This window comes from Phalacrocorax aristotelis, chromosome 2, assembly GCF_949628215.1.
Source record: "Phalacrocorax aristotelis chromosome 2, bGulAri2.1, whole genome shotgun sequence".
In the NCBI taxonomy this organism is placed as follows: domain Eukaryota; kingdom Metazoa; phylum Chordata; class Aves; order Suliformes; family Phalacrocoracidae; genus Phalacrocorax; species Phalacrocorax aristotelis.
In genome coordinates, this window is record NC_134277.1 from 116275331 (window position 1) to 116302491 (window position 27161).

At 49.5% G+C, this 27161-nt stretch overlaps 1 protein-coding gene and 1 long non-coding RNA gene across 12 annotated transcripts; one reads left to right on the plus strand and one right to left on the minus strand.

The window, feature by feature from the left end:
- On the minus strand, positions 1-6725 carry LOC142053336 (uncharacterized). Of its 9 annotated transcripts, none has more exons than XR_012659187.1 (6): positions 5189-5643; positions 4872-5035; positions 3603-3740; positions 2135-2297; positions 1631-1772; positions 1-471 (listed from the first exon to the last, which is right to left on the minus strand). It is a non-coding gene; the product is annotated as an uncharacterized LOC142053336 (long non-coding RNA). The 9 variants fall into 9 exon arrangements; XR_012659185.1 differs by lacking the exon at positions 1-471 and adding an exon at positions 5964-6725 and having other exon boundaries at positions 1172-1772; positions 5189-5288; XR_012659186.1 differs by lacking the exon at positions 1-471 and having other exon boundaries at positions 1172-1772; positions 5189-5288; positions 5441-5953.
- GATA6 (GATA binding protein 6) lies at positions 5772-27161 on the plus strand. 3 transcript variants are annotated; one of them, XM_075084817.1, is made up of 7 exons: positions 5772-5934; positions 7335-8260; positions 11680-11846; positions 15165-15290; positions 16728-16815; positions 16901-17022; positions 25543-27161. In XM_075084817.1, the coding sequence occupies exons 2-7, from the start codon at positions 7354-7356 to the stop codon at positions 25708-25710; spliced, it is 1578 nt and encodes a 525-aa protein (XP_074940918.1). In that variant the 5' UTR covers positions 5772-5934; positions 7335-7353; the 3' UTR covers positions 25711-27161. The 3 variants fall into 3 exon arrangements, with proteins under 3 accessions (XP_074940918.1, XP_074940920.1, XP_074940919.1); XM_075084819.1 differs by having other exon boundaries at positions 5780-5934; positions 16916-17022; XM_075084818.1 differs by lacking the exon at positions 5772-5934 and adding an exon at positions 6296-6472.

The window sequence follows — 27161 nt, forward strand, 5'->3', positions numbered from 1 at the left end:
TTATAAATAAATATATTTAATAATGAATTACAAATTCAAGATGCCCAGCAATAAGGGCTGTACAAAACCAACCTTTTCCTAAAGTAATCGAAAAGTGTGAATTATTCGCACAGCCCCTTTCGGTCCTGGAGGTTTAAGGGAAATAGATAAACACTGCCAGTGATTACATGAACGAAATGGAAATTGCGGTATTCACACGGCTAACGTATACATTTATACTTGTAACTGCAAATAGAGGGCTGTGCCCGCGAAGCCATTAACGCCGACTGGGGGGTGGGGGAGGGAAACCAAACCAAAAACACCAAGAGGGGTGAGAAAAGCAAAAAGGGAAGGAAGGCGTCGCCTCCTCGGAGGTGAATTGGCAGCATCTCCCATCCGTGGGCCGGCGAGGATGGGACCCTCCTGGCCGGGACCTGCCTCCGCGGCTCCCTGCGAGCCCTCCGTATATCAAACGAAGGGAAAAGCCGGCGTCTGCAGTGGGAGGCAAAGCAAAGGCGGGGGGGGGGTGGGGGGGTGGGGTGGGGTGTACACGCATTTTGCCTGTCGGTGGGGCCCCACTCCTCTCGTCGGAAACGTCCTTCCCACCTCCTGGGTCTTTATCCTTCTTCCCGTGGGATGCTTGCGCATACCCTCCGAAGCAGGAGCCATCCACCTACTTTTTATAGTAGCGAGGCTCTTACTGGGCTATCTAATTACTCCGAGCTGTTAACTCTGAAGTCACTAATTCTGTGATGTGGTGGGTTTGATTTGTTTTTCCAATCCGGTAGGACTTGCATTTACAGAACTGGTCAGACTCGCTCTGGTAGATATTATTTTAACGTTTTAAAATCAACTTTCATTCCAAGCAGGAAGAAAGTCCCCAGATTTTGACATTTCTCACAAAAGCAGCAACTGAAAAAATTATTAGTTTGGATCAAGGGAAGCGTTTTGCTTAGGAAAGATCGCGAATTTCGTTTGGGTTTGGCACTTGGTCTCGTACATTACGGTAAAGCAAGTAAATGATAAGGAAAAGGGTTTCAAAAGGGAAGGCAAGGGGCTCCAAGGTGCCACCAGAAACGGAGCAGCTCCACCGGAGCTCAGCAAGGACACGCGTGAAACGAAGCTACTCCCGCAAAACGCCTCCAAGTAGGACGGATTCATTTTGTACCGTGGAAAACACTTCGCTGAAAGCTTTTGACCAGTTCTGATGTTTTATTTTATTTCCTGGGCAGAAAAAATAAGAAAGCAACGATGTTGGGGGGGAAGGGGGGGGGGCGCATTTTCCGGCAGGTTTGGATGCAGAAAACGATATTTTCTTAGCGGTGTGCGGTAGTACCTGCAGCCGGCCCGAGGGGTACCTAGTGATGCGGGACTTTGCTTGTGCGGGGTTGTTGGGCTGGGTTTTTTTTTTTTCTTAAAGTTGAAAAAGAATTAAGGCTCTGCAAGCTCCGCTGCGGGAATAGGGGCGGAGGCAGGATAGCTAATTGCAATTGATAGTGCCTGACATGGGTGATGAAGGCCGAGGGGAGGATGAGGACAAGCCTTGCTCCGAAGTGGCGGGGGGGGGCGGGGGGAGGGAGCGCGTCCCCGCCGTGCCCCGCGTCCCCCCGCTGCCAGCTCTCTCCCGCAATGAGCTCCCGCAGCAACAAACCCGAGAAACTTTCCCCCGGCTTTTCCGTGTCCGATCCAGTAGAAAGGATCCCTGAAAGCCTTCCCCGGCACTCAGGCAGGAGCGGGCAGGGAGCCCGCGGGGCGCGGAGGGGGGTGGAGTGGGGTGTCCTTCTGGCCTGACCCTGCAATTAAAAATAATATATAATATTCGTTACTACAAGGAGTGCATGAAACCCAGCCCCACCGCTTCGTAGCAAGGGAATTAAGGTACCCGTTGATAAAAGCATGAGACTTAGGTAGTTTTCATCACCGGCCCTTAAAAATCCATAAAAACGCAGAGGAGCGATAAACCCAAACCTCAGCTCCTTATTTTCCGTGTATGTGTTGGAAAGAGGCAAAGTGCGTAAACCCCTGTTGGAAAAGAAGCAGCTAAATCGTAACCGTGTGTGTTTTTTTAGGGTGCTGCGTGGATCCCGGCTGCCTCCCAGTCACCCCGAGAGCTGGAGGGCATCGTCTTTGCCCTGCCCGCCCCGCCGGGGCTCACCGTGCCGGTACCGCCGGGCGCCGGCTTCGGGAGTCAAGTTACGCGGCAACGAGAGCCTCTCCTCCGCGCGTTTTGTTGGTTTTAATCCTATTTTTTCTTTTCTTTCTTTCTTTTTTTTTTCATTTTTAAAGGCTGAAATAATTAACCAGGCAGACCTCGGAGACTGGAGGGAGGGCAAATAAAAAGAAGCTGCAGAACATTATTTTTAAAAAAATAAACAAAAACAAACCAACAAACCAACCAACCAACCAAAAACCAGACAAACAAACCAAAAAAAAAAAAAAAACCTCCAACACAAAACCCCACACTCTTAGCCACCTATTGCATAAAAGTCCGTGCGGGCTGCTTGTTTGAGTCAAGGGTTAAAAGTCACCGTGGAAATCACCCAAAAGCACGACGCAGCAGGTCACTAATGATGGGGAGGTCGATGGCTTCAACCCGGGGGGGGGCGGGGGGGAGAGCCGAGCCGCCGGGCGGGAGAAGGGAAGGGCACCCCGGAGCCGGGGCAGGGTGTCCTGCCCGAGCGGGGGCAGCCGGGAGACGGGGGGTGAGGGGAGGTGCGGAGGCTGCTGCCTGCAACCAGCAAGAAAGGCTGGAGCCCAAGCCCGGCCTCTGAGCAGCCGACAGCCCTTCGCTAGTTTTGGGGAAAGAAGAAATCATCCCTCCTCATCCTTGCGAGCTGGGGGCTCCCCCGGGGCAGGGCCAGGAGGCAGCGGGCAGGGCGCACCCGAGCGCTGCCCATACCCCCGATCGATAAGCCCGCTTCAATGTCAGAGCCGCTGGGGAATGGAAACACTCCGTATCGTAGGGTGGCCTTGATAAAAGTGTATTTTAAGTAGGGCGGATAAGCGAACGGGAGAAGAGAGGGGGAAGCTGCCGGCACGTCGCCTGTAATAACCGCGACGCTTATCAGCCTGGCCTAAACTCCCCAGCAGCTTCTAAAGTACATTAAGTTACATAAACAGGGCTCGGAAAGGAATAAGCTCTATCCTGCGATAGTCACCAAAGTGACCCCTCGTACTGCCCCGCACCCGAGCCCGCCGAGCCCCCACGGCCGCGGCTTGGCGGGGGATGCCCGCGGCTCCCGGGGCTGCCTGGGCCGGGGAGGGGGCGGCGGGGATGCGGCCGGCCCGGGGCCTTCCCCTCCTCCCTAAGGCACCCCTGGTACGGGATCAGGTTTGCAGAGAGCCGGGAGCGGGGGAAGGAGCAGCCGTCTCTGCGCCCGCACACGGCTTTCCCCCAGCCGTTTGTTTGGGAGGTTCAAGTGCCCACGAGGGGATTTGCCTCGATTGGATACAACCCCTTTCGCCCCCCCCCCCCCAGTCTGCCTCCATCCCTCCTTGGTCACACCGAGGGGAGGCGATGGTCATGTCGCCGGCACCACCTCGCCACGGTGCCTTTCCGCACTGAGCATCCTCCCGCCCGGCTCTTGCCTCTGCCCTCTGTAGATGCCTCCCAGGGTGCCTACCCCGGCCCCGGGGACAGGAGGTACCCGAGAGGCTCCCGGGGTCAAAGTTACGTCAGAAGAGTGGGGTTTGGGGAGGGAGTGACGTCACGAAGAGTTAGGAAGCGAAGGCTACAGGGTTTGAGCGGTTCGAGAGCAAACCTGAAACGAAAAGGAATGGAGAGGAAAAAGGGTGATGGGGCATGGTTTCTCACGCTGGTCCTAGTTCAAACCGTGTTTTCTTATCGGGTCTATCGGAGGAAATAAAATGAAACTTGTAGCCCGGCTATAACGTAAACGGGCTAGTCGGCGCTGAAAAAAACCCGAGGCGCCTGAAGTGTAAAACACAGGTCACTTTGGAGCCAGGGAAAGAGGCGCCTGCCAGGCCAGAGCGTCCGTTCTTCCTCCCAGCCATCCTCACCTCACGGGCAGGCACCCCCCGGGCCTGGGCAGGGGCTCTGCCGCCCACCCTGGGGGCACATGGGCGTCGCCCCTCCCCACCCCCTCCCAGCGAGCAAAGCCTGCCTCGAAACGCCTGTAACTTGAAAAAAAAAACCCAAAACAAAACAAATCAAACAATAAAAAACCCCAAGCCGGCATTTCTGGTACTATATCCACCCAGTCCCCCCCTAGACGTGTTTGAAATACCCTCGGGTTTAACTCGATAAGGGGCATCCGAAAGACTCGAAACGAAACGCGGGGTTTAAAGCCGACAGCTCGGCGCTTTTCAGCGTAGAAATTTGCAGTGGCAGCGCGCAAGGTGGGAAGAAGCGGCGTGGGTATCGACACCCGTGGCTTCCCCTGCTTTTGTCGCGCTTTTGCAGGTCAAAACCACGGGAAAAATGTTTGGCGTTGCAAGGTCGGGTCGGAAGGCACGCCGGGGGTTTAGAGAAAACGAATCGCCGCCCTCGCTTGCAAAATCTTATTTTCTATTTAATATTATAGCCACTAAAATGCACCCAACAGTAAAAAGAAAAAAAATCACTTCAGCCTGGCAGGGTGGCCAAAGAAAAATATTGTTTAGAGAGAAATGAGAGGAAAGAAGTATCGCCTTTAATCATACAATTTAATAGAGAAACGGTTTCTCGGGAAAACGGTTATTTTCCCATCAAACCCCTGCCGCGCTCCGCCACAAAAATTAACGAGCACAATAAAACCTCGAGGTCGCGGTCGGTTCCCCCCCGCCGGCAGAGCGGGTGGCTGCAGCCAGAGTTCCACCGTACCCGCGGTATTACAAATCCTTCACCTCCCGACCACTTCGCCTGGAAAGACCGAAAGAAAAGCCTTGCCTACCCCAGGAGCGACAGCACCGCGCATCAGCAGGTTTGGGCTCGGTTTCTGTCGGGAGGGCTCCTGCCTGCCGGCTGCCTAGAGCCGGGCCCCGCTCTTAGTCCAGCCCTTTGCCGCAGATGACTTTCTGTACAAACTGATGATGACAGATATCCAGCTGATAACCTCTGGTGAACGAAGTTATTTTAATTTCCAGTCACTTTCCTGCTAAGTACCATATCAGTTTGTACACAGCTGAGATAAGAGGACTGGGGGGGGGGGGGGGGGGGGGGGGCGCGATAAAAAGAGAAGAATAAGAAAGAAACAGGAAAAATGCCTACCGCCTGCAGCTGGGGTGGACACATCCCACAGCTTACTTTGGCTTCACCTGACGGTTGAGGCAAGTCAAGGAGGAGCTGCATTTTTTCCCCTCGGATAGTTCTGATTTTAACGAGAGAAAAATAAGATTTGCGAGGAGGAGAGTTCACCTGGTTGCTTAGGGCGAAAGTCGGGCGCACATCCACGTCCTCCCGGGCTGCGAGGCCAGGAGGCGCGGGGGAAAAAGGAAAAACTTATAAAAGGTGAACATTCACCCTAAAGAAGATGTTGGGGAGGGGGGGAGGGGGAAGTATGTATTATTTCTGGTTAAAGAAAAAAAAAGGAAGAAGAAAACCGACAGGGGGACCAGGGAGGGCTTGTCCCCCTCCGCTCTTCCCCGCTCTCCGGGCAGGGAGTCCGACGCCACCCCTCTGCGGGCACCCCGAGGTGTGTGTTGTCCCCCCCCAGGTCCCTCCCCGCCCGGGCTGCTCCTGCTCCCGCCCCCGGCGCGGCCGCGCTGCGGGCCGGCTGGCCGCCGGGACTGGCACCCCTGCGGAGCCCCGTGTTTGTTTAGGGCTCTCCGAGCCCAATCAGGACCAGCTGCCTGCAGTTTTCCGGCAGGGCTGCAAGAGGCGCCTCCTCTCTCCTTTTTATACATGAGCCGCCGGCAGCAGCCGCTGGACTCGCCGCTGCCGCTCGCCCCCGCCGCACTGGATTTACCGCCCGCCGCGGCCCCGCGCCCCGGCCCCATGCGGGACACCGGCTGCAGGTTTGGCCCCTCGCTTTTCGCTTCCATACCCCCCCTTCTCCTCCCTTCACCGCCGCGATTTCCCTTTCTCTTCCCCGCTTTTCTGCTCCCGCCTCTCGGCCGCTCCCGGAGGCAAGCGGCGGGGCGGCGGCTGCGCCTGCCGGGGGGAGGCTCGGTGGGCAAACATCCGACGCCAGTGCCTGGAGCCCTTATCTGCCGCGGCCTTATCTCCCCGTTATCTCGCAGGAGAGACGTATTCGGTGCCTATCTGCGAGGGGGCTCTGTGTGTGTGTGTGTGTGTCCTGTACTCGTGCGCCTGCGGTTATCTGCAGAGCCCCGAGGTGGGCTGAGAGCGCGGAGCCTCGCCGCCCCGCTTCTTATGCTGTCACTTCTCGGCGTCCCCTTTCGCTTTCTGCCGCTTCTCCCCAATGCCGGGCACCGGGGACTCTGTCTGTCTGTCTATCCGGCCTCTCTCATGTTGGCGGCGCCGGGATGCGACCGGTCTCGGCGGGGAGCCCGGCGTCACGGCTGGCCGCGGGATGGGGGCCGTTCCCCAAAGGTGTGCTCGGGCTCGGGGCAGGCCCCAGCCGGGGCTGCCGGCTGCCACCGGCCCCGGCGGCAGGCATAGCCCGCCCGGCCCCGGCCCCGGAGCCGCCGCGCACACGTCGGGGCCCGGCCCGTGCGCATCTCCCGGCTCCCGGGTGCCTTTCCCTCCTCCTCCTCCTCCTTTCCGTGACCTTGGGCTGGAAATGCAAACAAGCGAGACGATGCGCGGAAAAGCTAACATCGCTCTCCGGAGAAGTAACCTTAAAGGGATCGCCTTACTAATTGTTTTTTCGGTGGAACCAAGTCAAATGACTCATTCATTGAAATAATCATAATAATAACAACAGCAGCAGCCGCCAAGGAAGGGGCTTTGGCACAGACGGGGTAAAATACCCCTTCTCCCGCCCACCTTGCCCCCGGCGTGCTTCATGTTCAAATCCGTAGCCAGGGGTGGGTTGCCTCCAGGGCAGCCTCCCTTGATGGGGGGCAGCCCGGGGCGGGGAGGGAGGAGCGGGGCCGGGGCCGCAGCCCTGCCCTGCCCCCGCGGGACCGCGCTCCACGGGGCGCTGCGCGGCCGGCGGCTCCCGGCCCGTGTTGACCTGGGCTGCCTGATCCCGCTCCGCCGGGGCGGGGGACAACAGCGCCGAGGCGACATGACTGATTAAGCGCTCAGAGGGTCCAGATAAGCACTGATGAATCTCATTAAGGGAGGGAGACGGGCTGTCCTGTTTGTTAACTTTGTTGTTATTATTTCTCCCCCCCCACCCCCCCGCCTTCTCCTCCCCTACTCTTTTGTGTCCTCCCTCCCCGCCCTGCGGACCCCCCCTCCACTCCTCCTCCTCCTCCCCTCCTCCCCCTTCCCCATCCACACCCAGCGCCTAGAAGGGGACCTGGATGGCCGTGGCTGAAGGCGGCTGGTGCTCGGTGAAGCGGTGCGCTGCGGACGCCGGCAGTTCCTCCTGCCCCTTCGCGACCAGGCAGCCGGGCCCGTCTCCTCCTTCGCCCTCCTCCTCCTCCTCGTCCTCCTCCTCCTCCTCCGGCGGCTCCTCCAAGACTCCTCTGCCGGAGCCCAACGGCAACCACCGGCCGGCCCCGCCGCCGCCCCCCGCCGCCGAGGGCAGGTCGCTGCTCGCCCCCTACGTGCACTTCGGGGCCCCCCACCCCTCCGGCCTGCCCAGCTGGGAGGACATCCTGCTCTTCGCGGATTTAGACCAAACCAACAAGCTGATCTGGTCGAGCCGCGGCTCCAAGCTGAGCGCTCTCGGCGCCGAGCAGCCCGAGGAGATGTACCAGACCCTGGCCATCTCGGCCGCCCAGGGCCCCACGCCTTACGACGGATCTCCGGGCGGCTTCATGCACTCCACGCCTAGCTCGCCCGTCTACGTGCCCACGACTCGCGTGGGCTCCATGCTGCCCACGCTGCCGTACCTGCAGGGCAGCGGGGCGGCCCAGCCCAGCCACCCGGGGGGCGGCCATGCCGTCTGGTCCCAGCCGGCCGCCGAGAGCCCCTCGTACAGTACCGGCGGCGGCTCCCACCCCTCGGGCCGCTTCCCCTACTCCCCCAGCCCGCCGGTGGCCAACGGGGCCTCCCGGGAGCCCGGCGGCTACAGCAACAGCCTGGGCGCCAGGGACCAGTACAGCCCCCTGGCCCGGCCGCTCAACGGCTCCTACCCGGGGCCCTACACCTCCTACGTGGGGCCGCAGCTCACCCCCGCCTGGCCCACGGCGCCCTTCGAGAACTCCATGCTGCATTGCCTGCAGGGCCGGGCCGCCCCCATCCCCGTCCGAGCACCCAGCGCAGGTAGGGCCCGCCGACAGGGCGCGGGGGGGGGGGAGCGGGAGAGGGGTCCCCGGGGGGCGCGGGGAGGCGGCGGGTTTCGGTGGCCGGGCGGCGGCGGCGGGGGGCCGGGGCCGGTGGCTGGACGTCGGCCCCGGGACCGTGGCTTTTCTGGAGTGGAGGTGGCTCCCGTCGTTTGCGGTGGTTGGTGGGGACGGGACACAGGGGGCACCCACCAAAAAAAAAATAATATTAAGGCAGTCGGGGTTGCAAACCCACCATTCCCAAAACGAATGGCCCCGTGTAAGCCTCACTTTTAATTTTCCCAGCTCTGTAACGTTCCCGCTTTCCCTAAGTGCGGTAACCTGGCCAGGAAATCATGGCAAAGTCACTGCGAATTAACCTTTCTTGTAGTGTAGGGGAAAATTGCGGTAATCCCTTTCGGATTATTTCACCTACAAATCTCTTTGCTGCTTCGTTAAAAGAGAAAAGCAGCAAAGCAAAACCTCGGGTATGAACGAGAAACCTGGTTTATAAACGGCTCTTAAAATACGGCACCTTCTGATGGGATTTTACTTTCGCTTCCGAGGTGTCCCGTCCTTTTGGGGTTTTTTTTTGGTTGGTTGGTTGGTTTTGTTGTTCTATTGTTTCTTTGATTTGGTGGGTTTTTTGTTGTGGGGTGTTTTTTTTTTTTAGTTTAGGAAATTCTCGGTGTCATTAAATCCATCGTAGAAGTGGAGGCTGAGCTGCAATGGTTTAGTCAAGATGTAGAAAGATTAACGATTATTGCAGGCTCTTCAGCTTTAGAATACGTGTATGTATATATAAATACAGATGCATAGAGAGGTGTGTGGGTCTGTGTGTATATATATGTATATTTTCATATATTTATGGATATTTATATTTATGTATATACGCGTGTTTATACACCCATGCGCGCGCACACACATTTGATCAGCCGTTGCTTTAATCATAAACTACCCACCAGGCAGGTATATTTTATATACACTGCGATTTCTTTTTTTCTTTCAGTGCGGTCTTGCAGAAAATTACTTTATGGCTTTTCATCTTTCTGTTGGGGTGCACACCGTGCTCCTCCTGTCTCTCGATGATACCCGGTAGATTTAGGGATTTTAAGCCTCCCACTTGGTGTTTACCAACATGACAGAGGGAAGGACACTCGGTTTTAGTGGTGGTAGGAGAAGGGCAGAGCAAAGCCGCGTCTCAGGGCGACAGGAAAGTCGAGATTTTTAACCTCAGTTTCCAAAAGTTACAGTGTAAAACTAGGTGATGGCGGAAAAAAAAAAGATATAATCCTGTTTTTCATTCTTTTTCGGGAAAGAGGTTGGGTTGGGGAATCTCACGGAAGGGAGAGGAGAGGGGTGGGGGAGAAGGGGCAGAGGAGGGAAGGAGCGGAGCCGCCGAGGAGGGGCATGGCAGCTCCCCCCGCTCCCGGGGCTCTCCGGAGCCGCTCCCGGGACGGTGCCTCGGGGCCCCAGTGCTGGGAAGCGGGGGGGTAGGGTTAGGCTTTGGAGTGGGGGTGGGGGGTGGGCGGGGGGGGGGGTAAGAATGGGAGCCGGGTCGCAGTGCTGTAAGGTGGGGCGAAGAAAGCCCGGGGCTCCTGGGCCACGCGAGTTTCCTGCTCCTGCAAGGGGAAACGCGACGGCAAAGCCGAAGCCACGCGTGCTCCCGTGTCAGATAATCGCGTCAGCTGTCAGGGAAGTTGTAGCCGTATATAGTGTATTTTTTACGGCTAAATATCAGACAGTTTGATATAGTTTTCTTAACGTTACCCGTAGAGTTACTAACACCATATCTAAAATTAAACCTTTATTTTCCTTCCCTCGGAGACAAATCTATTCCTCACGCGCTAAGGGGGGAAAAATATTTTTAAGCGCCCGAGAAATATTGTCACGGCCGAATTAATTTCTGCAGGCACGAAGGTAACGTTATAAAGTAAATAGCTGAGACAAATAACTGTTTAACTTCCAACGTCCTTGAAGCCTGAAGCATTTTCCTGATTACGGTCTTCAATGGCGCTTTTAGTGCAAAGATTAATAAATCTTAGCGATGCGCTGAGAGCTACAAGCTGACAACGGGAGTTGAACTGTGCTCTCCGGACTCTGCCGCGGGCCCGTTCCTGTTTAGCTCCTAATAATTTGCCAACGAAGGGAGGAGAGAAATGTATTTCGGTGGGTGCGGGCCAAAAGGCCGTTCCTTTCTCAGCCCCGTGCCCGCCGGGTCACTGCAGCCCTTTCTCCAAAGCTGCCGGACGTTCGCAAGCTGCCTTTCTGCTTTACAGAGCAAAGCCTGTAAGGGAAACGTAAAAGAATAACCCAGTGATGAATTAAGGCAGGTAGCGGAGGGGATGGAGGGAGCATAAGAAAAAAAAAAAAAAACAGTGACGAAGCTGTCTTTGATTTTCATTGACTTGAAAATTGAATTGAAAGTCTGAAAAGGACTTTCTCAGTCTCAACTCGAAAGCTGCTGCAGAAATCCAAACACCCTGTTGAAATTATTTCTGTACAACATGGCACGGTAGATGTAAAACCCGGATTTAGTATTTTTCTTCCACCCCCCCGAAATATGGAGAGGTGAGTTAGAACACTAAGAATATAAGGATTCGCAGGCGTGAAGATGTTTGCTTTTATAGGTGGGTTCTCCGTATTTTTTGCCGTGCGTTTAGACCCTTTTCCCCCCAGCGCTCAGTAGCTATGGGAGCAGGAGGCAGAATACCGCATATTTTTCCATTTCCTCCGTTTCCTATCAACCAGCTCGAATTTATCCAAATAGCTGAGACGAAGTGGTCGCTCCCTGTCGCTGACTTGGCACACCAGGGTCCCAAATGCTGGCGCTAAATTGGAAATTTTACTAGTTGTGAGGCATTCAAAATGAGAGTCGGGATAAAAACCCCTTGCCCACCCTCCACCCGGGGTGGGAATGCTGGGCAAAAACTTGTACCCCCTCCCTGCGGTCTGGCCTCCCCCTAAAAAGCCCAGTGCACACACCACCCCCTTTCCGCCCAGTGGGCACCACGACGCGGGGGGTTTCACCCCTCGCCCCTCCATCCAGATTTCTGAATGAGCCAAATCTCGACATGAGTACCGGGCTCCCGGGGGTCGCCGCTCAGGGGGAGCACCGGCCCCGCTCCGGTGCGCAAAGCAAACGGGTCGCCGGCAGCGAGCCTGGTCCATTTAAAGAAATAAAAAAAACCCCTCACATTAAAAAAGAGGATTTTGAAAAAAAAAAAAAAAAAGTCACCGCATGCTTCGATCGCTGCCGGGGAATCGCTTTTCCGAGGGGTTGAGCAGCGCCGGTGCTCGCTCGCCCGGGACCCGGCTCCCTGCGCGGCGGGGCCGGGGCAGCGCTCCGGAGGTCCGGGGGCTCCGCGCCCGCCGGCGACCCTGCCCCACCGCCTCTCCCCTCTGCTCCTGCCCCCCCAGAGCTGCTGGAGGACCTGTCCGAGAGCCGGGAGTGCGTGAACTGCGGCTCCATCCAGACCCCGCTGTGGAGGAGGGACGGCACCGGCAACTACCTGTGCAACGCCTGCGGGCTCTACACCAAAATGAACGGCCTCAGCCGGCCCCTCATCAAGCCCCAGAAGAGAGTGGTGAGTGGGGATGGAGGGGAGGAGAGGGGCTGTGCCCCAAGGGACACCCACGCAGTGCGAGCCAGGGGGAAAGCGGGAGCAAGGATAGGGGAGCGCAGCCAGAGCAGGTTAGCCCGGTGATCCCCCTGGCCGCAGAACCGAAGCAGGGCTCCTCACCGGCTTGGCAGGCCAAAGCGGTCACGGCGTGGGCGACAGGGCTGGCAGCCCTCCGGGCGCCGCTTCGGGCCCACCTTCGGGCCCTAGGCTGGCGAAATCGCCCTCTGCCCCCGGTGAGCTGCGCACCGGGCACGGGCTCCACTGACGCTTTGAGTTGATGGACCCTGTCACTGAGGGGGCATTGGCGGCTTGGAAGAAATTTGTGCTGCTGATGTTGGATGTTTCCAACAGAAAAAAAAAAAAAATCAAGGTTGGAAAGTGTTTGTTCAGAGAGCTAGGAATTTCTCCAGACCTGCTTTGTTTGCTGAGAGCTCGATCCTTGGGAATGTAAGCAAGTTTTGTATATAATTCAAAGAAAACCAATTGTTTAAACAATGATAATAGCCTTTGTTTTGTTCTACTCGTAAGAAATGAGCGGCAATTTTTCTAAAAATATACTCCTAAAACTAGGGGGGGGAAATACATAGTACAAACCAGAACCCCTGTTTATAACTCAGGCTGGCACTGAATAGGCAAGGAGAAAATTTAACAAGCGGGAACTGCACATTATGTTTAGCAAATCTGGGTGGAGGTCAGCAGAGAGAAAGAATACGCTCTTCAGTAATGGCTGTTACCGAACGAGCCACAATAAATCACACCGGTATAATCCAAGCTGATGTTTGGACCCTTGTGTATGGAGACAGCGTATCAAACCCACCAGCCTTTCAAGCCCCTTTCAGTCACACCAGCTGCTTCGCTCCGTGCCTGTTTTCCTAGTGTTAAAACACATCCCGTTCTTTATTTCACAACTGTTTGAATTTAATGCCCTTACGGGGGTGGGGGGCACAGGGACAAAAACCAAATGCCGGATGATCAGAGCAGACAGCAAGTGCTCACAAACCAACCCCACCTCTGCTTAAAGACCTTCCTTTAAGCCGAAGAACGAGTTTAACTTTAAGCTAGAGGTTGATTACTGCTGGGTGCCCGTTTTTTTCTGGCTGGTCATCCACTAAATTTCACGACACAAGGTGTTATCTCGTTACCGGGGACAAACGCAGCAGACAGGCCAGATCTGCAGCTCATCTGAAGTGTCAGAGCTCGACTGGCCGTGGCACCCGGGCCCAGTGCAGGTTTCAAGTAGCTGATACCCGGCTCTGGCATTTCTGTGTTTCTTTTCTTTTTTTTTTTTTTTGAAGGAGGGGTGGGGGTGAGGAGACTAAAACAGAGTCAAACTGCAGCCTGATTTCAGCCTGACACCTCGGCGAAATAACTCTGAAATAGCTCTGCGTAACAATCCCTACCGAGTACCCTGGCCATAACTATAAATCAGCCATGACTGTGTGGTCATACAGTTGGAAATATGTAGGTGAGAAGGGAAAATGTTTTGAAAATGCTAAACATGTTTAGATTGCCCCGAAGTTTCTGATAAAATTCCTGCAGCAGAAATATGCCAAATCTGCGCCGCCCCCCCCCCCATTTCTTTAGATACAGGAATGAGCAAAAACTATTGAAATAAAATATATGAAGATTTATACCAGACTATGTACAAACGAAAGAAAAATTTAACAGAGTGACAGCATTTCACTTGTGAAGAAAGAGAACTAAGCATACGAGTTAAGATCGGCTTGTTTTTTACCTGATTCACGTAAAACGCATGTTGAATCGAGGAGTGCAATTTGGACACTGTGTGCATATATATTTAATAACAAGGTCAAAAATCCTGTTTTCACGAGACATGGATTTTTAAGATTAAAAAGTATATTCGTGTACTTCAGCCTATATTACTTTTGGCTGGTTTTTCTTTTATTATTTTTTTTCTGTGCAATTAATAATGGATTACTGATTCAAAGTTACAAAATTCGTATTTAATCTGGAATTCTTTCTGAGCTGCGGTGTAAGATGACAGCTTATTGCTAAAGAAACTCAAACACATAAAATTCAGGAAACTCTGTTATTACTCTGGAATATTCTTCATTCTCAAAACATTTTTATCGGTTTCCCAAGTGGCACGCAGCTCTGCGGTATCAAAGGTGACCGAGTTATGTCTAACAACCCAGCAGTAAATGATTCAAGAGGAAGGGCATTGTACCCTTAAGTTAGTAATTTCAGTTATGGGTGCTTTATAGTCAGAATAAGATTAATGCAATCCTCTAAAACTGACTTCTCCATGTAAACTTGTTCAGCTGCCAGACACAGAGATAGGCACAGATTTTTCTGTATTTTTTTGACAATGCGATACTTTGAAAAAGACGAGATTTATGATGTAGCTGGAATTCTTTGCTTGTGATGAACGTAAAAGAGATCACTTGTTACAGGGACTTTTATAACCCATTCACCTTCATTTCACATGTTTATGAGGACTGCCTTCACTTATGATATACAGCCTCCAGCCATAAAGCTCTGGGTTATACGGTTATTTCTGATACAAGGTTGCTTCATCTTGGCTCCAAACTCCACGGAAGAGTGTCATAAATAGCTTGTTTGCAGTGGGGACCTTGTTGTCACCCACCAGCTTTTCTGCTGGCCGAGACAAAGCTGTGTTCTGTAAAACACGCTCCCGAGGCACATTGTTTTTTCACGCGAGGATAAAATGGGCGATGGTAAAAAGATCTTTTTATAAAAATGCCGCTGTTGTACGTTTTACCCCCTGACACCTGGTAAAGTTTGTTCTCCCCAGCTGCTGTACCACCGAGGGAAGGTGGTTAAAGTGGCTGATTTTTCTGATGAGTCGGGAGTATCGGTGGCAGGTTCAGAGCTGCCTCTTTGCCCACCGCATGGGGGAGAGGGCGTTGAACCGCTGGAGAGGTGGCACAGGAGTGATGTGCCTTTTCCTCAGCTGGATGGAGCTGTAGTGGAGACGTTTCCTAGCTGTCCTGCTGGAGGAAGAGCCAGTGCCTGGTGGTCTGAACAGAGGTCCTCGGGTCAGCAGCTCCCAAAATATGAATTCTGCCTCTACCACCACTGCCTGGAGTTGCAGGCTCACAGTACCTTTTCACATCAGCTTTCCAGTCTCTGAAATGAGGATAATCTTGGTTTAGTTCTGGGATGTCACTGATAGATGCTATAAAAAACCCTCCTACTGTCCCCGCTGTGTGTTAAAGTACTTTTTATAAAACTGTGAAGACATAAATCATTCTCTCCTGCCCGGCTATTTACACCGTGTTTGCCTACGCTTGCCTCTAGCCCTCGTCCCGGCGGCTGGGCTTGTCCTGTGCCAACTGCCACACCACGACCACCACCCTGTGGCGCAGGAACGCGGAGGGTGAGCCCGTCTGCAATGCCTGCGGCCTCTACATGAAGCTCCACGGGGTAAGCGGTCGCTTTGTGGTGGGAGGTTCTCCGCTGGTTCTGATGGTCCTTTGGGTGGGCGCTTCGTGGCTTTTGGGGGTGACATTGGGCTTCCTCAGGTTGGGGCAATGTTTCTGTTGATGCTAATGGTCTTGGCTCACAGTTTGGACCGCGGAGTTAAAAAAAAGTTGATAAAGTGACCGAAAAACATCCGGCATTAGAAAATAGTTATGCTATTTTAGCAAGTTATGCTTTTGACAAGTTTTGTGTTTGCAGTTGTGGTTCTCCCAACAGATTTGTGCAAAGAAACCACCTCTGGCTGAGTGGCAGAGGTCTTTTCTCCACTCGGATTTAAAACAGCTTTTCAGTGAGGAAAAAGAAAAACCCCTACACCTTTAACAAGACAGTTTTTCATGGACAGATATAGCTATGCCAGCAAAAATGTAAATGTAATTCAAGCCATAGCTATGCCAGCAAAACTTTAAATGTCATTCCAGCCTTTGCTAGGCAATAATAGAGGAAGAAAATAGCTCTATCCTGACCGTGCTGGAGTATGTTTTGGGTGAGACTTGGAGCCTGTTATGCGCTTGTGGATTAAGTTACAGTCAAGCACAAGTGTTTGAAGAGTGAGGGCATTAGGAATGATTTGAGTTGGTCTAGACCTCCAGGACAAAGTAAATTATATCACATGTTTAAACATTATAATGCTAATAAGCATATACCTGAATTGTCTTTCCCCAAACTTGTGTTATCATTATGTTAAAATATATTTTAATCTAATGTTTTCTATATTATGATTATCATTGTGATGACACAGAACACAAAACTGGGTTTTGAGCGCACTTCCTCTATAAATATGAATTTGGATACTACAAAGCTGTATCACGAGCAGAACTGCTTCTAAGAAAAAATGCTAAACCGATTATGGCTTAAAGCTTCTGTCCTAAGACACTTACCGGAGATGATCTGGTATCTGGTTTGCGTAGCTGGTCCACAGGAAGAGGAGTATTTTTTTCCCTTATAGGCATTCTTGCTTTCCAGAGTCAGCCACTGCAGATAATGCTTCTAACTGACCAACTGGAATAAGGAGTGAGGATTCAGAGCACCCCGTCCAATTTAATTTCATAAGACCTATGGCTGAATGATTCTTTTTTTCCTAAAAGCGTGCTGTTTATCTATGGACTGACTGAAGAGTTGGTAAAACTGTTTAGGCCACATCAAGAAAAAAGTTTTCCTGCTTTCTTTATTCAGATAAAACTCCCATGAAACATTTCATTGCTTTGCCCAAATAAAATGCAAAGTTTTTTTGGAATTGCTGTTGTGACACAGGAAAAATTGACTTGCTATACATGGCTTCAACAGGCATTTTCAACATCACTGTTTCATCTTGTAGTGTATTTTGATTTTTGGTATTATATATACTACACTATGATCGGTGTGGAAATTTAATTTTTTCAGGTTCCCCGACCTCTTGCTATGAAAAAAGAAGGAATTCAGACCAGGAAGCGAAAACCTAAGAACATAAATAAGTCAAAGGCATGCTCTGGTAAATATAAAAAGTTAAGACAGTTGAGCTGCAAGAGTTTGTTTTTTTTTTTCCCTGGCTGGAAAATATTTGTTTTTAATACCAGTTCTCGATCTTTCAGGTAACAGTACTACTGCGGTTCCTATGACTCCAACATCCACGTCTTCTACTAACTCAGATGACTGTAGCAAAACCACTTCTCCCAGCACACAGACTGCAGCCTCTGGGGTAAGCTATAAGCCGGTGTCTGTGTCTGTACTCAGGCTGGTCACTCTGCGATGTTATCGCAGCTTTTATCTTATCTAGCAGAACAATAATCTAAACAAACTTTCCAGTTTTGTTAGCTGATACTGGAACAAGATTTTCGGAGCGTATTACATATAGCTGCAAACACAATGACAACCTGAAGTACTTTACAAACCTCTTAATTGAGATCAATATAATTTTTATGATTAATTTAACCATAACATAACCTCGGACATTTTGTTTTGAAATGTTCAGATTCTTCTATTTCAAAGGTTTTCTTTTGGAGCAAAGACAATTGATTGCCCAATTGATCCTTTCAAGAAACAATTGTGCATGTAGCCCTTATTTTCTGAAATGATCTGAATTTATAATTCAAGGTACTGGTGCTCTCACATTTTCCAAAAGCTGTTTCAGATATATATATAGATATATATATATATATATATCTGCATTTGTATGCGTTATTCCCAATGAGTGGTAAACCCCAGCAAAGTGTTATCCTGCTTTATGGAGGGAAGGCTTTTGTTTTAAACTAAGATGTGCGCTTAAACCCTGATCCAGACCCAGCTGAAACCAGTCTGGGGAGCCCTGCTGACTGCAGTGCATAGGGGATCAGGGCTCTCCAGTGACCAGATGCTCAGCACCTGGCAGCACCGAGCTCCTGAGGAGCACCAGAGGAGCGCTGATCATCCCCTGCTTTAGTTTCGATCCTTATTTTCTATCATGTACTCAAACCACCTCAAACTTCCTTTCTTCACTCAGTTGTGTGATGTGTGATAACAAATACTACTGCTAAAGTTGCGAAGCTTAATGTAGATTAATTTCTAACCCCTTGGCTATACATACCCGTATCCGCACTCACTCCTCGGGCCTTCTGTATCCTTTAATCTGCCACATCATTTCTTTGAAAAGCTTTCCTAATGTGCCTTTCTCTACTCTTTATTAGTAAAAAGAAGACATTGTTTATAATAACTATTTTTCAATATGTCTCAGCGGTCCCACATCCAAATTCCTTTCAATAGTTTAATTCTTGACGTACAAAGTTTCATTGTACAAGGGGAGGAAAAAACCCATTTTTAGCAAATGCGATTGTTTGTGGACTGACAGGGCCACCCAGTTTCAGAGGCACTGGGTTTTGGATTCGGATGCTGCCAGACAAGGACATTACTAAAAGGGCTTGTCTTTGACATGAGAAAACCCTGTCAGTCCAATAAAATAAACAGATCACATCAAAAAGAGAGAAACACTAAGCAAAAAGTGAACTGTTGCAGGGTTTCAGGCTGCCCCCAGCGAACCACTAGGCACAGTTTTAGGCTCTCCCCTAATATTTGCAAAGGAAAAAAATGCATCCAAAACTTCCTTAAATTTTCCTTTGATTGCCTGAAGCAGAAATCCCAATCTGAGGAATGTTGTGGGATTTATATAATGGACAGAATTAGAAGCACAATCCCAGCTGTGTGCTGCTTGGGGCAGGAGAGGCCGTATAGACGAGATCCTGTTTCCCCTATGCCGTTGCTTCCTTGGCTGGCTAAAGCCTGCCCTCCCTTCTGTAGCCCTTCTCCCTAGGAAAGCATATCAAGCCTGTTGTTAATAATCTTTTTGTTATAATTTTAATAGTACCATCTGTAATACTATTTTGTCAGGTGGAGTTGTATGGGTACCAGAGGAGAGCAGGGTGGGGGTATGATTTGTGAGCGAAAAAAGCTAGTTGAGAGTTGTTAGCAACTACGAGCAACTCCCAGGGACCCTAAGGCTGCTCTTAATCACACCATGGCATCCCCCTGGTGCCAGGTTTTCCCTGATTTTTCTGGAGTAGATCAGGCTGGGAGAGGACACATGCATGAGGACTGGGGGAAATTTATCCTCTTGTAACCAACAGGCAGCACGGTAACATCTGCACAGCCTTTTCCCCACTGTGATCCGATCAGATGTGCACTGCATATGCAAAGCACTTGCAAATTGCCTCTCATGAAAAATTTCAATAAAAGGAAGCGACGGAGGGAGGTTGTGAAATGTGCTGAAGCAGCAACCAGACAAGTGGGCATCCCCTTGACTCTCCCCCACCTTACATGAGGGGCTAGTGATCTCCCACTCAGGCACCCCAGCCCCAAATGTATGTAAATGAGGATGGGATTTGCAGGGGAGCTGTCAGGATGTGTTGTGAGTATGGCCACACCGTTCCCTTGGGCTCCTGGCTTTGCCCAAGCATCAGCAATTCAATGGGATGAGGACAGGAGAGACTGGAGGTTGAAAGTAGAAAGTGGTGGCTGTTATGACTGGTTCCCGTTGCCCCAGACATCATTTGGGAGCATGATGACTAGCTACGAAGGAAGAGAAGTAATTTCTTGTGGGCCTAAATCCTGTGGGAGGTGTTGAGCGCTCAGAAGGGCCATTGAAGTTGCTGGGAGTGAAGGGATGTCAGCATTTAGAGCAAGGCAGCCTGTAATCTGATGACATGCTGAAGCAAAAATACTCCACTAGACTTCTATCTTCCTTGATATTTTTTCCTTTGGGTTGACTCATCAATAGCCTGGAGGTTTGTATTTATTCTTAGAACAGGCAATGGCTTTGCACAAGGAGAGTAAACTTCTCCAGGCTGTGTCAGGAGGGAGAAAACCCTCAGAGAGATGAAGCCAGGCTCTCTAATCTTTGGTTGCATTAATGAGAACAGCGTTGATTTGTGCCAGTGGTGCTGGTGACGTTGCTGAAACAGGGGCACCTGCTGGAAGATCGAACCTGGCTCATTCCCCACGCATTACACAACCGGCATGGCAACTTGTTTTTGTTTTGCTCTGTTTTTACTTCTCCAGCCCTTATTCTGTGAAGAGGGGAAAAATGCCAAATTGACATTAGGCAGAGAAATCTGATGACGTTTTAGAAACTGTTGTCTGAAATTCACAGCAATGATGTTGCTAAATGAAACAGAGAAAATGAATTCCTCTACTGGTACAAAAGCAATTTATTATGCCTTTTATGGGAGCCTGCCAAAAGAGTTCCCAGTTATGTAGAAATCTAATGGAAATGAAATTCAGCAGAATTTGTGTCAGTAACATTAACTTTTTGCCATACCTTTCTTTATCTCTTTCAAAGTAAAATAAAGAGGGCAGGGCAGAAAAAGAGAAGGGCAGCAATTACTCTTGGAAATGTCTTTGAGACTATCCATTTCATGAAGGGAATCTTATATGATGCCAATTTGGAGACAAATTAGCAAGAACCTTAAATGTTGATTTTATGTTCTAGCTGAAGTTTAAACATTTAAAAGATATGATTAATGAATTGCTATGGGTGCAAAGTTGATTTCAAACATCCCAAAACGTAGAAGTGTTTGGATCAGAGGTATTTCGTTGTCCCGTTGTAAAGGGGCTATTTGCCAAATTCACATCTGGATCTAGGATTTAGGCCTATTTCTGTTTTCCCAAGCAGTATAAGTACTGGGTGTCCTGTGTTACTAATATGGAAAAGGTCCAGCTGCAAGATATATGAAGTTGCCTTACATCCCCATAAAAAGAAGATTTTAAGGTTTCAGACAGCTTGCATCTGCATCTATACCTGCCTCTCTCTTTGATGCTGCTGAAACAGTACAGAAAAAAGCTATGCAGAATAATTTGATGAAAAGAAGGGCACGGTCTGTAGCGCACACCCATCCATTTCCATGCAGGGGCTCCACTGGTGTGATTACCAGAAGGGCTTTATTCCCTTATTAGGATAAAAGGCAGTATGAAAACTGCTGTAAAATCTGCTTTTTATGGCAGGACATGGAGGCTTCGTGAGCCAGGGCTGATGTCAGTAAGGGCTCAGCAGCACCAGCAGAGCTCTTCTTTCAGTAGACTCTACTGTGCCCTTTGCCTCCAGTTTGCAGCTTTCTCAGAAGGACCATAATCACACACCATAGAATAACCTAGGACAGTCGTCTTTCAGGTAAAACTGGTGCTTACTTCCCTTGGAGATTTACCTTTAGAAGTGGTTTAGGACTGGCTCTTTAGTGTTGTGGGCTGCAAAGTGGGAGAGCTGACTGAAATGGCCTTGGCAGGTGGCGAGCTAGCAGGAAAATGCAGTTTTAACTGTCCCCCAAATACCCAAGAACCAGGGCCGAATTCACAGAATAACTTGTCCTCCATTTGCTTTGTTTTGTTTTCAGGGGAGGGCTTGTGAGATGGTTAGAGGTGTTGTTCTTCGCTCCTTTTTAGGCAGCAGATTGGTCAGACATTCACGCAGGCAATAGGGAATCGGCGTCTGTACATTATCGCCCAGAGTCTGGATGAACCCAGAGACTCAACCTCTTAAAAAAAAAAAAATCTCCTAACCATCTGGATGTTGGAAAGTTGAATGGCTGATTGTCCTTTAGGCTATCCGATGATAAGATTTCAGTTGGTATAGAATAATTTCCTAGCCTTTGGGACAGTTTCCATGAGAAACGCTCACCAGCACGGTTGTTAGGACTTTCACCTGGAAAATGGGAACATGGTGCCTCAGTCCTGGTATGAGTAAATATTTATCTAAACCAGGTGGAATAAGATTAACAGGAGGCATGAAGAACATGGCAACCTAAAATACCAAATGGTCTGGTAGTCAGGTGGTTTTGCTGGGACATCTGATACTCCAGTTTAAATCCTTTCTTGGTCTCCTACCTCTTCTGCATTAGTTCTTACTCCCGGACAAAATAGGATGTTGCTTTCCTCTCCCCACTCAGTTGCATAAAATCAGTCATTCATTTTCTTTGCTCCATGTACACGTATCCAAAAGAAAACATTTCGTTTTGTATCAAACAGAACAAGGCAATCCAGCTTTTTTGTTTCAGCAGGGAAAACCAAGGAAAAAGAGTATTTTTGGTTCTACCCAAAACTTCTATATGCATGTGGACACATACATTTTGCTTGGTTTTGTTATATTGCTGAAGCAATAAAGCCAGTTACTCATACAGCCCTCAACAGCAGAGGGATAATCAGCTTTCCCAAGCCATGCTGGAAGTTTCCTCCCTTAGGAAATTAATAAAGTATTATCCACAGTTTTATGTTGCTATAATACAAAGGAGAGATTAGAAGATATGTAAACTTACATGTCTGCAATATAAACAAAGGATCAATTGGACTAGCAAGAGATGACAACTTTGCGTAGTAAGAGGGTCACTAATTCAGAAAGAAAAGCTGTGGTTTTGCCGTGCTGAGACTTGCTCTTCAGAAACCAGGGAGCTGTCACTCACTATTGGGATTCAGAAACCAGGGAGCTCTCAGTCACTATTGGGAGAAAGTGCTTTTGGTGGGGATGGCAGTTATTACAGGGGGGCTGAGGCTGGAAAATTAAGGACTCCACCACAGTTTGCCACAACACGTTATATGCAAAAGAAGTTTTTGCAAGTGTGTTTCAGCTGACTATGGTTATCATTCAAGTGTAGTGAAACTAAACTAGGCTCACAGAAGAGGAAGAGAGTATCGGCTGAGACTCAGCTTACTACAGACCTCGCGTAATGTCCAAAATTTGTGGCGCATTTTGAACCTGTGAAGTGGGCAGAGCAAAGGTTTATCGTATAGAGCAAAGGTCTAGATCAAGGCCACTCACCACCCTCTCCAGCTGTTAGCACAACTCCTTGCCCAGAACTTTTGCCTCCTTGCTGCGGAGGCGCGGGCGAGGCCGGCTGGTGCGGGTGTGTGTCCTTCCCCTCCCCTCCCCCTGCTCTCCATGGTGAGCGACGGTGCAGGAAGGAGTGGGTGGAAGAAAGAAGGAATCCTTCAGCCAGAGATGCTGGTGCTGTTCCCCAAGTGCTGGCCAGCACAGGCAGAGCAGCCTGGTTTTGATCTGGGACAGCTTTAGTGGGGGTGAATTTGGCTCCGTGATGCTGCTGGCAGGGTTGGGTGGGATGTAGGTGTCTAAGTCCCTCTGTGGTTCTGACTGAGGTCTCCCTGTGAGCATGGTGGACAGATCCCCTACAGAAAGGCTACCTCTGATCCATACAACCTGCCTGGGGGCTGCGCCATGACCAGCTCCTACTGGCTTGGGTAAAAAGAAGGGATCCTTAAATCACCTTTACAGATACAAATGCAAGCTTCCTCAGTTTGTTTGGGAGGCAAGCTCTTCCCAATGGGTTTCATTCATTTTTTTCCCTCAGGAAGCTGAGCTTCAGCTGATTGTCTATCTTATTATCAGATTTCAGCAGTAAAAATAAATCTATTACCTTTTTATTGATAGAGCCAGCTGTTGTGAATTAGAAGAGCTCATTGGCTTCAGCAGCATTGTTCAGCTTATTTATTCCAGCTGACAAATGTCCTGTAATAACTAACTGTAGCTTCTGTCTTCTTTCATCCCTTAAAGCTGGAGAAGTAAGAGCAGAGGTAGGCAGGCTTGGGAGCAGAGCTGTGATTCAGTCACGTCCTTTTCATTAGCTAAAGTTTGTTTTCCATGTCTCACTTTGGGAGCTGCCCAAGTTGCCTGGATTTGTCATGACATTACCAGGGTGGGGTTTCCAGGCCCCGTGGTCCTGCCCAGGTCCTGCCCGCCCCAGCTCAATGGAGCCAGGATCTGGCCTTGGTCGAGCAGGGATGGGCAGTCTTCAAACAGGACGTGCCTACATGTCCTCCCTTCTGGGGTGCCCAAGGGAGGGGTAGCTGATAACCCCACATGGAAACTGCAGGCCCCCGCGCCCCACCTTTGTAGGTCTGAATCAGGAAAAGGATGAATTACACTTTCCAAGCCCGGAAAAAACAGGTAGTGATAAGTTATTTGCCTACCGGAACAACAGTGGCAAATATGGGCAAACGGGAACCTTTCAAAGCAGCTCCTAGTATCTTTAGCTCAGGTTGAGCAAACACTGCTCAACTCTATTTAAACCCTTCTTCCATTGTGGGGAGACTCAAGCTGTTAAAAATGATGTCTTTTGTGCTAACAGGAGTCTGTTTGATGAATGAGAAATAAAAAAAGCCTTTTTGAAAAACTAGGCTGATGCAGGACCAAAACTGAACCCAAAGGTTAGTGTGAAACCTGCCTCATTGAATTCTCTGTGCATAGTCACAGGGAAAGAGGATAGAGAGATTTGTTGTCACTGACTGGCAATTGTGTGTAGAGAGAGCCATAAAACTTCTTAGGATTATAGCTATTTTGGGTGTTTTTGGGGGGCAAGCAGTTGTTCCTTCCATCGCTGCATTTCTCGGTAGTGACTGATGAAGCGGGATCCTGGTTGATGACTGGATGGAAAAATAGCAGTGATCAACCATTTTAATAAAAGCTAAAGAAAATATTGGAGTTTGAGTTATTTCAGACGAAAGTGACCCCTGGCAATGAAGATCTCTTTCAGAAGGTGAGGTTTCCTCTGGGTTAAGCACAGCAACAAGCACCCTGCACAGCACCATTTGGAAATTACCTTTGAATAAATGAAACCTTGCTTTTCCTATGTCAGGACTGCTAGCTTGGCACAGCTCCAGATGAGCCAAGAGCTCTAGTCTTGTAAAATGATTAAATAAGTATACTTTTCACTTAAACAGCAGGCAGGAAGCTTCTGCAGTCACAGTTTAGGATAGTCCTTTTTTTTCCCTTCTTTTTAAGGAATCTTGTCCGAACACTATCCATTAACAAGTAAATTAAGGTTTTAAAGTTGTCATATCCAAGAGTTAATTTTGCATGAAGTCAGCTCTTAAACATTTCCTTTATCAGGTGAAAATGTTGCCCCTTCTCTGTCTGGCACTGCAAATTTTTCCTCTTTAGCAGATCTGGTCAGCCTCATGGAAAAAATGATCATTTCTTTGTCTTTGTAACTCTCCATTTCTCTGTTGAAATAAATGGACAGATTCCAGTGCAGCTCAGAAGTTCATCTTTGTGCCTACTGGGGCTTCCCTGTGCGTTGTCTTGTGCATGTAGGTGGTAGAACAAAAAGGCTCCTCGTTCAAAGACTTAGTGTTTCGCCACTTGAGATGAAAGAAGCATCTCCTTTTGTGGCCAGTCTTACAGGGATGAAGTGGTTGTGGCTAGCATTTTGAAGGGTGAGGAATGATGTTAGGCATTTCAAGGTCTGAGGGAGCCAAATAAGGCTAATTTCCAGGAGGTGCTTCACACCTGCTGCTGGAAAATTAGGATGTCTTGGGCTTCTCCCACTGGTGAAACAAAGCTATAGGTACCACCACTCCCAGGTCACATTTTTAGTGTCGGCATCTGTGTCCCTTCAGTAGGGGGCGGCGGGACACATGCATGTTACCTCCTTCATCATGGTTCGATTTCCAGCTTTTTCTGCACATCACACGCTTTCTTTTCCACCTTGCTGTGAAGATAATGACATGCTGATCTCCAAACGCAGATAACACTCCCGTCAGCGAGGCTGAATGAGTGGGCTGACCCTGAGACATTTTTTCAGTTTCAGGATTTCTAGGCACAGGGGCAAGCTGAGGGCAAACCCTGGCTTTCTACAGAAATCCTGGGACAGCAGCTGTGCCCCAAGCCCGCTGTGCTCCCACCCGCATCCTGGTGCGTGCAAAGCTCAGCTGCTCAATGAAATCTCTTTGCTCTTCCCCCCCACTCCAGGCAAGCTCGTCAGTGATGTCTGGTCCAGGAGAGAGCACCAGTCCCGAAAGCAGCAACCTTAAGTATTCAGGTCAAGACGGGTTGTACACAGGAGTCAGCTTGACCTCCACGGCTGAAGTGACGGCGTCTGTGAGACAGGATCCCTGGTGTGCCCTGGCTCTGGCGTGACCTGGTGTGAGGAAAGCTGGATCGCGGCGCTGCGCGGCAGCCCCCAGACGTCTGCGCACGGTTTCTTCTGTGGAGCAGTGGCGGCGGCAGCGAGAGTGCTGGCAAAGACCAATCCTCTGAAATTGTTTCTGTGCCTTGGCGGCAGAGGTGTTTTTCAGCCTCCAAAAGAGGCTTTGCTGAAGTATCCAGTTCCTCATCTATGCAAGAAAAATATAGGGAAAGCAAATGCCCACCAGGGGATAGCTGATGCAGCCTTACACTCTCAAAAAAAGAAAAAAAAAAAAAAGAAAAAAAAAGGAAAAAAAAAGAAGAGATGAACCTAGATCTATTGATAGATTCCAGAAATACATCCTCAACTTACCCAGCAGCGCTGCCTTTCTGACTGTATAGTTGTTTTCACTCTCTCATCGCCTTCTCCCCCAAGAATTTGGTGGAAGTTGTCAGTGTCGGGGAGGGAGAACCAAAGGCTTCAATTACTGGACATAGCGAGACACTTTCTAACGAGTGTCAGAAGCGAGTACTGCTTGAGTCAGCACAGATGTCTCACACGGAACATTTGATGTCTTTGCCCAGTTGGTCCTCTTCTCCTGTGCCTTCCATCTTCAGTGTGCCTTGTTCTGGTCTTCAGAGCCCAGCTATGCCCCTGGAAGAAATCACAACGTTTGGTACAAGTCTCACAAGGTCCAGCTTGTTAAGGAGATTTTGGGTTGTTTTTGTGGTTTTTTTTTTTTTTTTTTAAAATATTTACTCACTTTGCAAGACTGCAATATAACTTTTAAAGTACACTGTGACTGAGGTTTATGAAAGTTCGTATCTTCTGGCTGAACTGTATAGAGTCAGTCGAAATTTGTAAACAGGGTAGCAATCAGATATTTTTCTTCCATATATACAATAATTTTTTTAAAGAAGTGCAATTTGCGTTGCAGCAATCAGTGTTAAATCATTTGCATAAGATTTAACAACAGTTTTTATACGAATGAATGAATGTAAACACTTTAACTTAATGGTACGTAAATAATTTAAAAGAAAAACTTAAGTAGGCATCCTTTGGCTTTTTAGCGCAACACAAACTCATCCACTTTCTCTATTTCCAGTTGTTAAAGCAAGAGTTTCAAAGAACAAGCCTTCTCTCAGGAAAATTGCCCTAGCTGTTTGCTCGAAAGTATTGTACCAAAATACAAATGCATCCCCAGGGTTTTTTTTGCCATTGAATAAATATGTGCTGGAAAGAAACAAATCGCAATGAAACTTTACTACCTAACTGATACATATGTAAATACTCCATAAGATATTTAGGCATCTTGAAAATGTAGGATGCAATCTGTATAGTGTGACTGACGCATAGTTAGGTTGGTTTCCATTGGTTTTTAAGTGGGATGTCATTTGGAAAGTTGTTTCATCAGAGCTCTGCAAATAAAAGGGTATCATTTTGGGATATTTTTTTTCCTGTA

Bases quoted from the DNA above. Each gene is read 5' to 3' on its own strand.
- GATA6 (XM_075084817.1), top strand. From the start codon at position 7,354: ATGGCCGTGGCTGAAGGCGGCTGGTGCTCGGTGAAGCGGTGCGCTGCG. The intron at 8,261-11,679 runs GTAGGGCCCGCC...CTGCCCCCCCAG, and splicing joins CGTCCGAGCACCCAGCGCAG to AGCTGCTGGAGGACCTGTCC. The intron at 15,291-16,727 runs GTAAGCGGTCGC...TAATTTTTTCAG, and splicing joins TCTACATGAAGCTCCACGGG to GTTCCCCGACCTCTTGCTAT.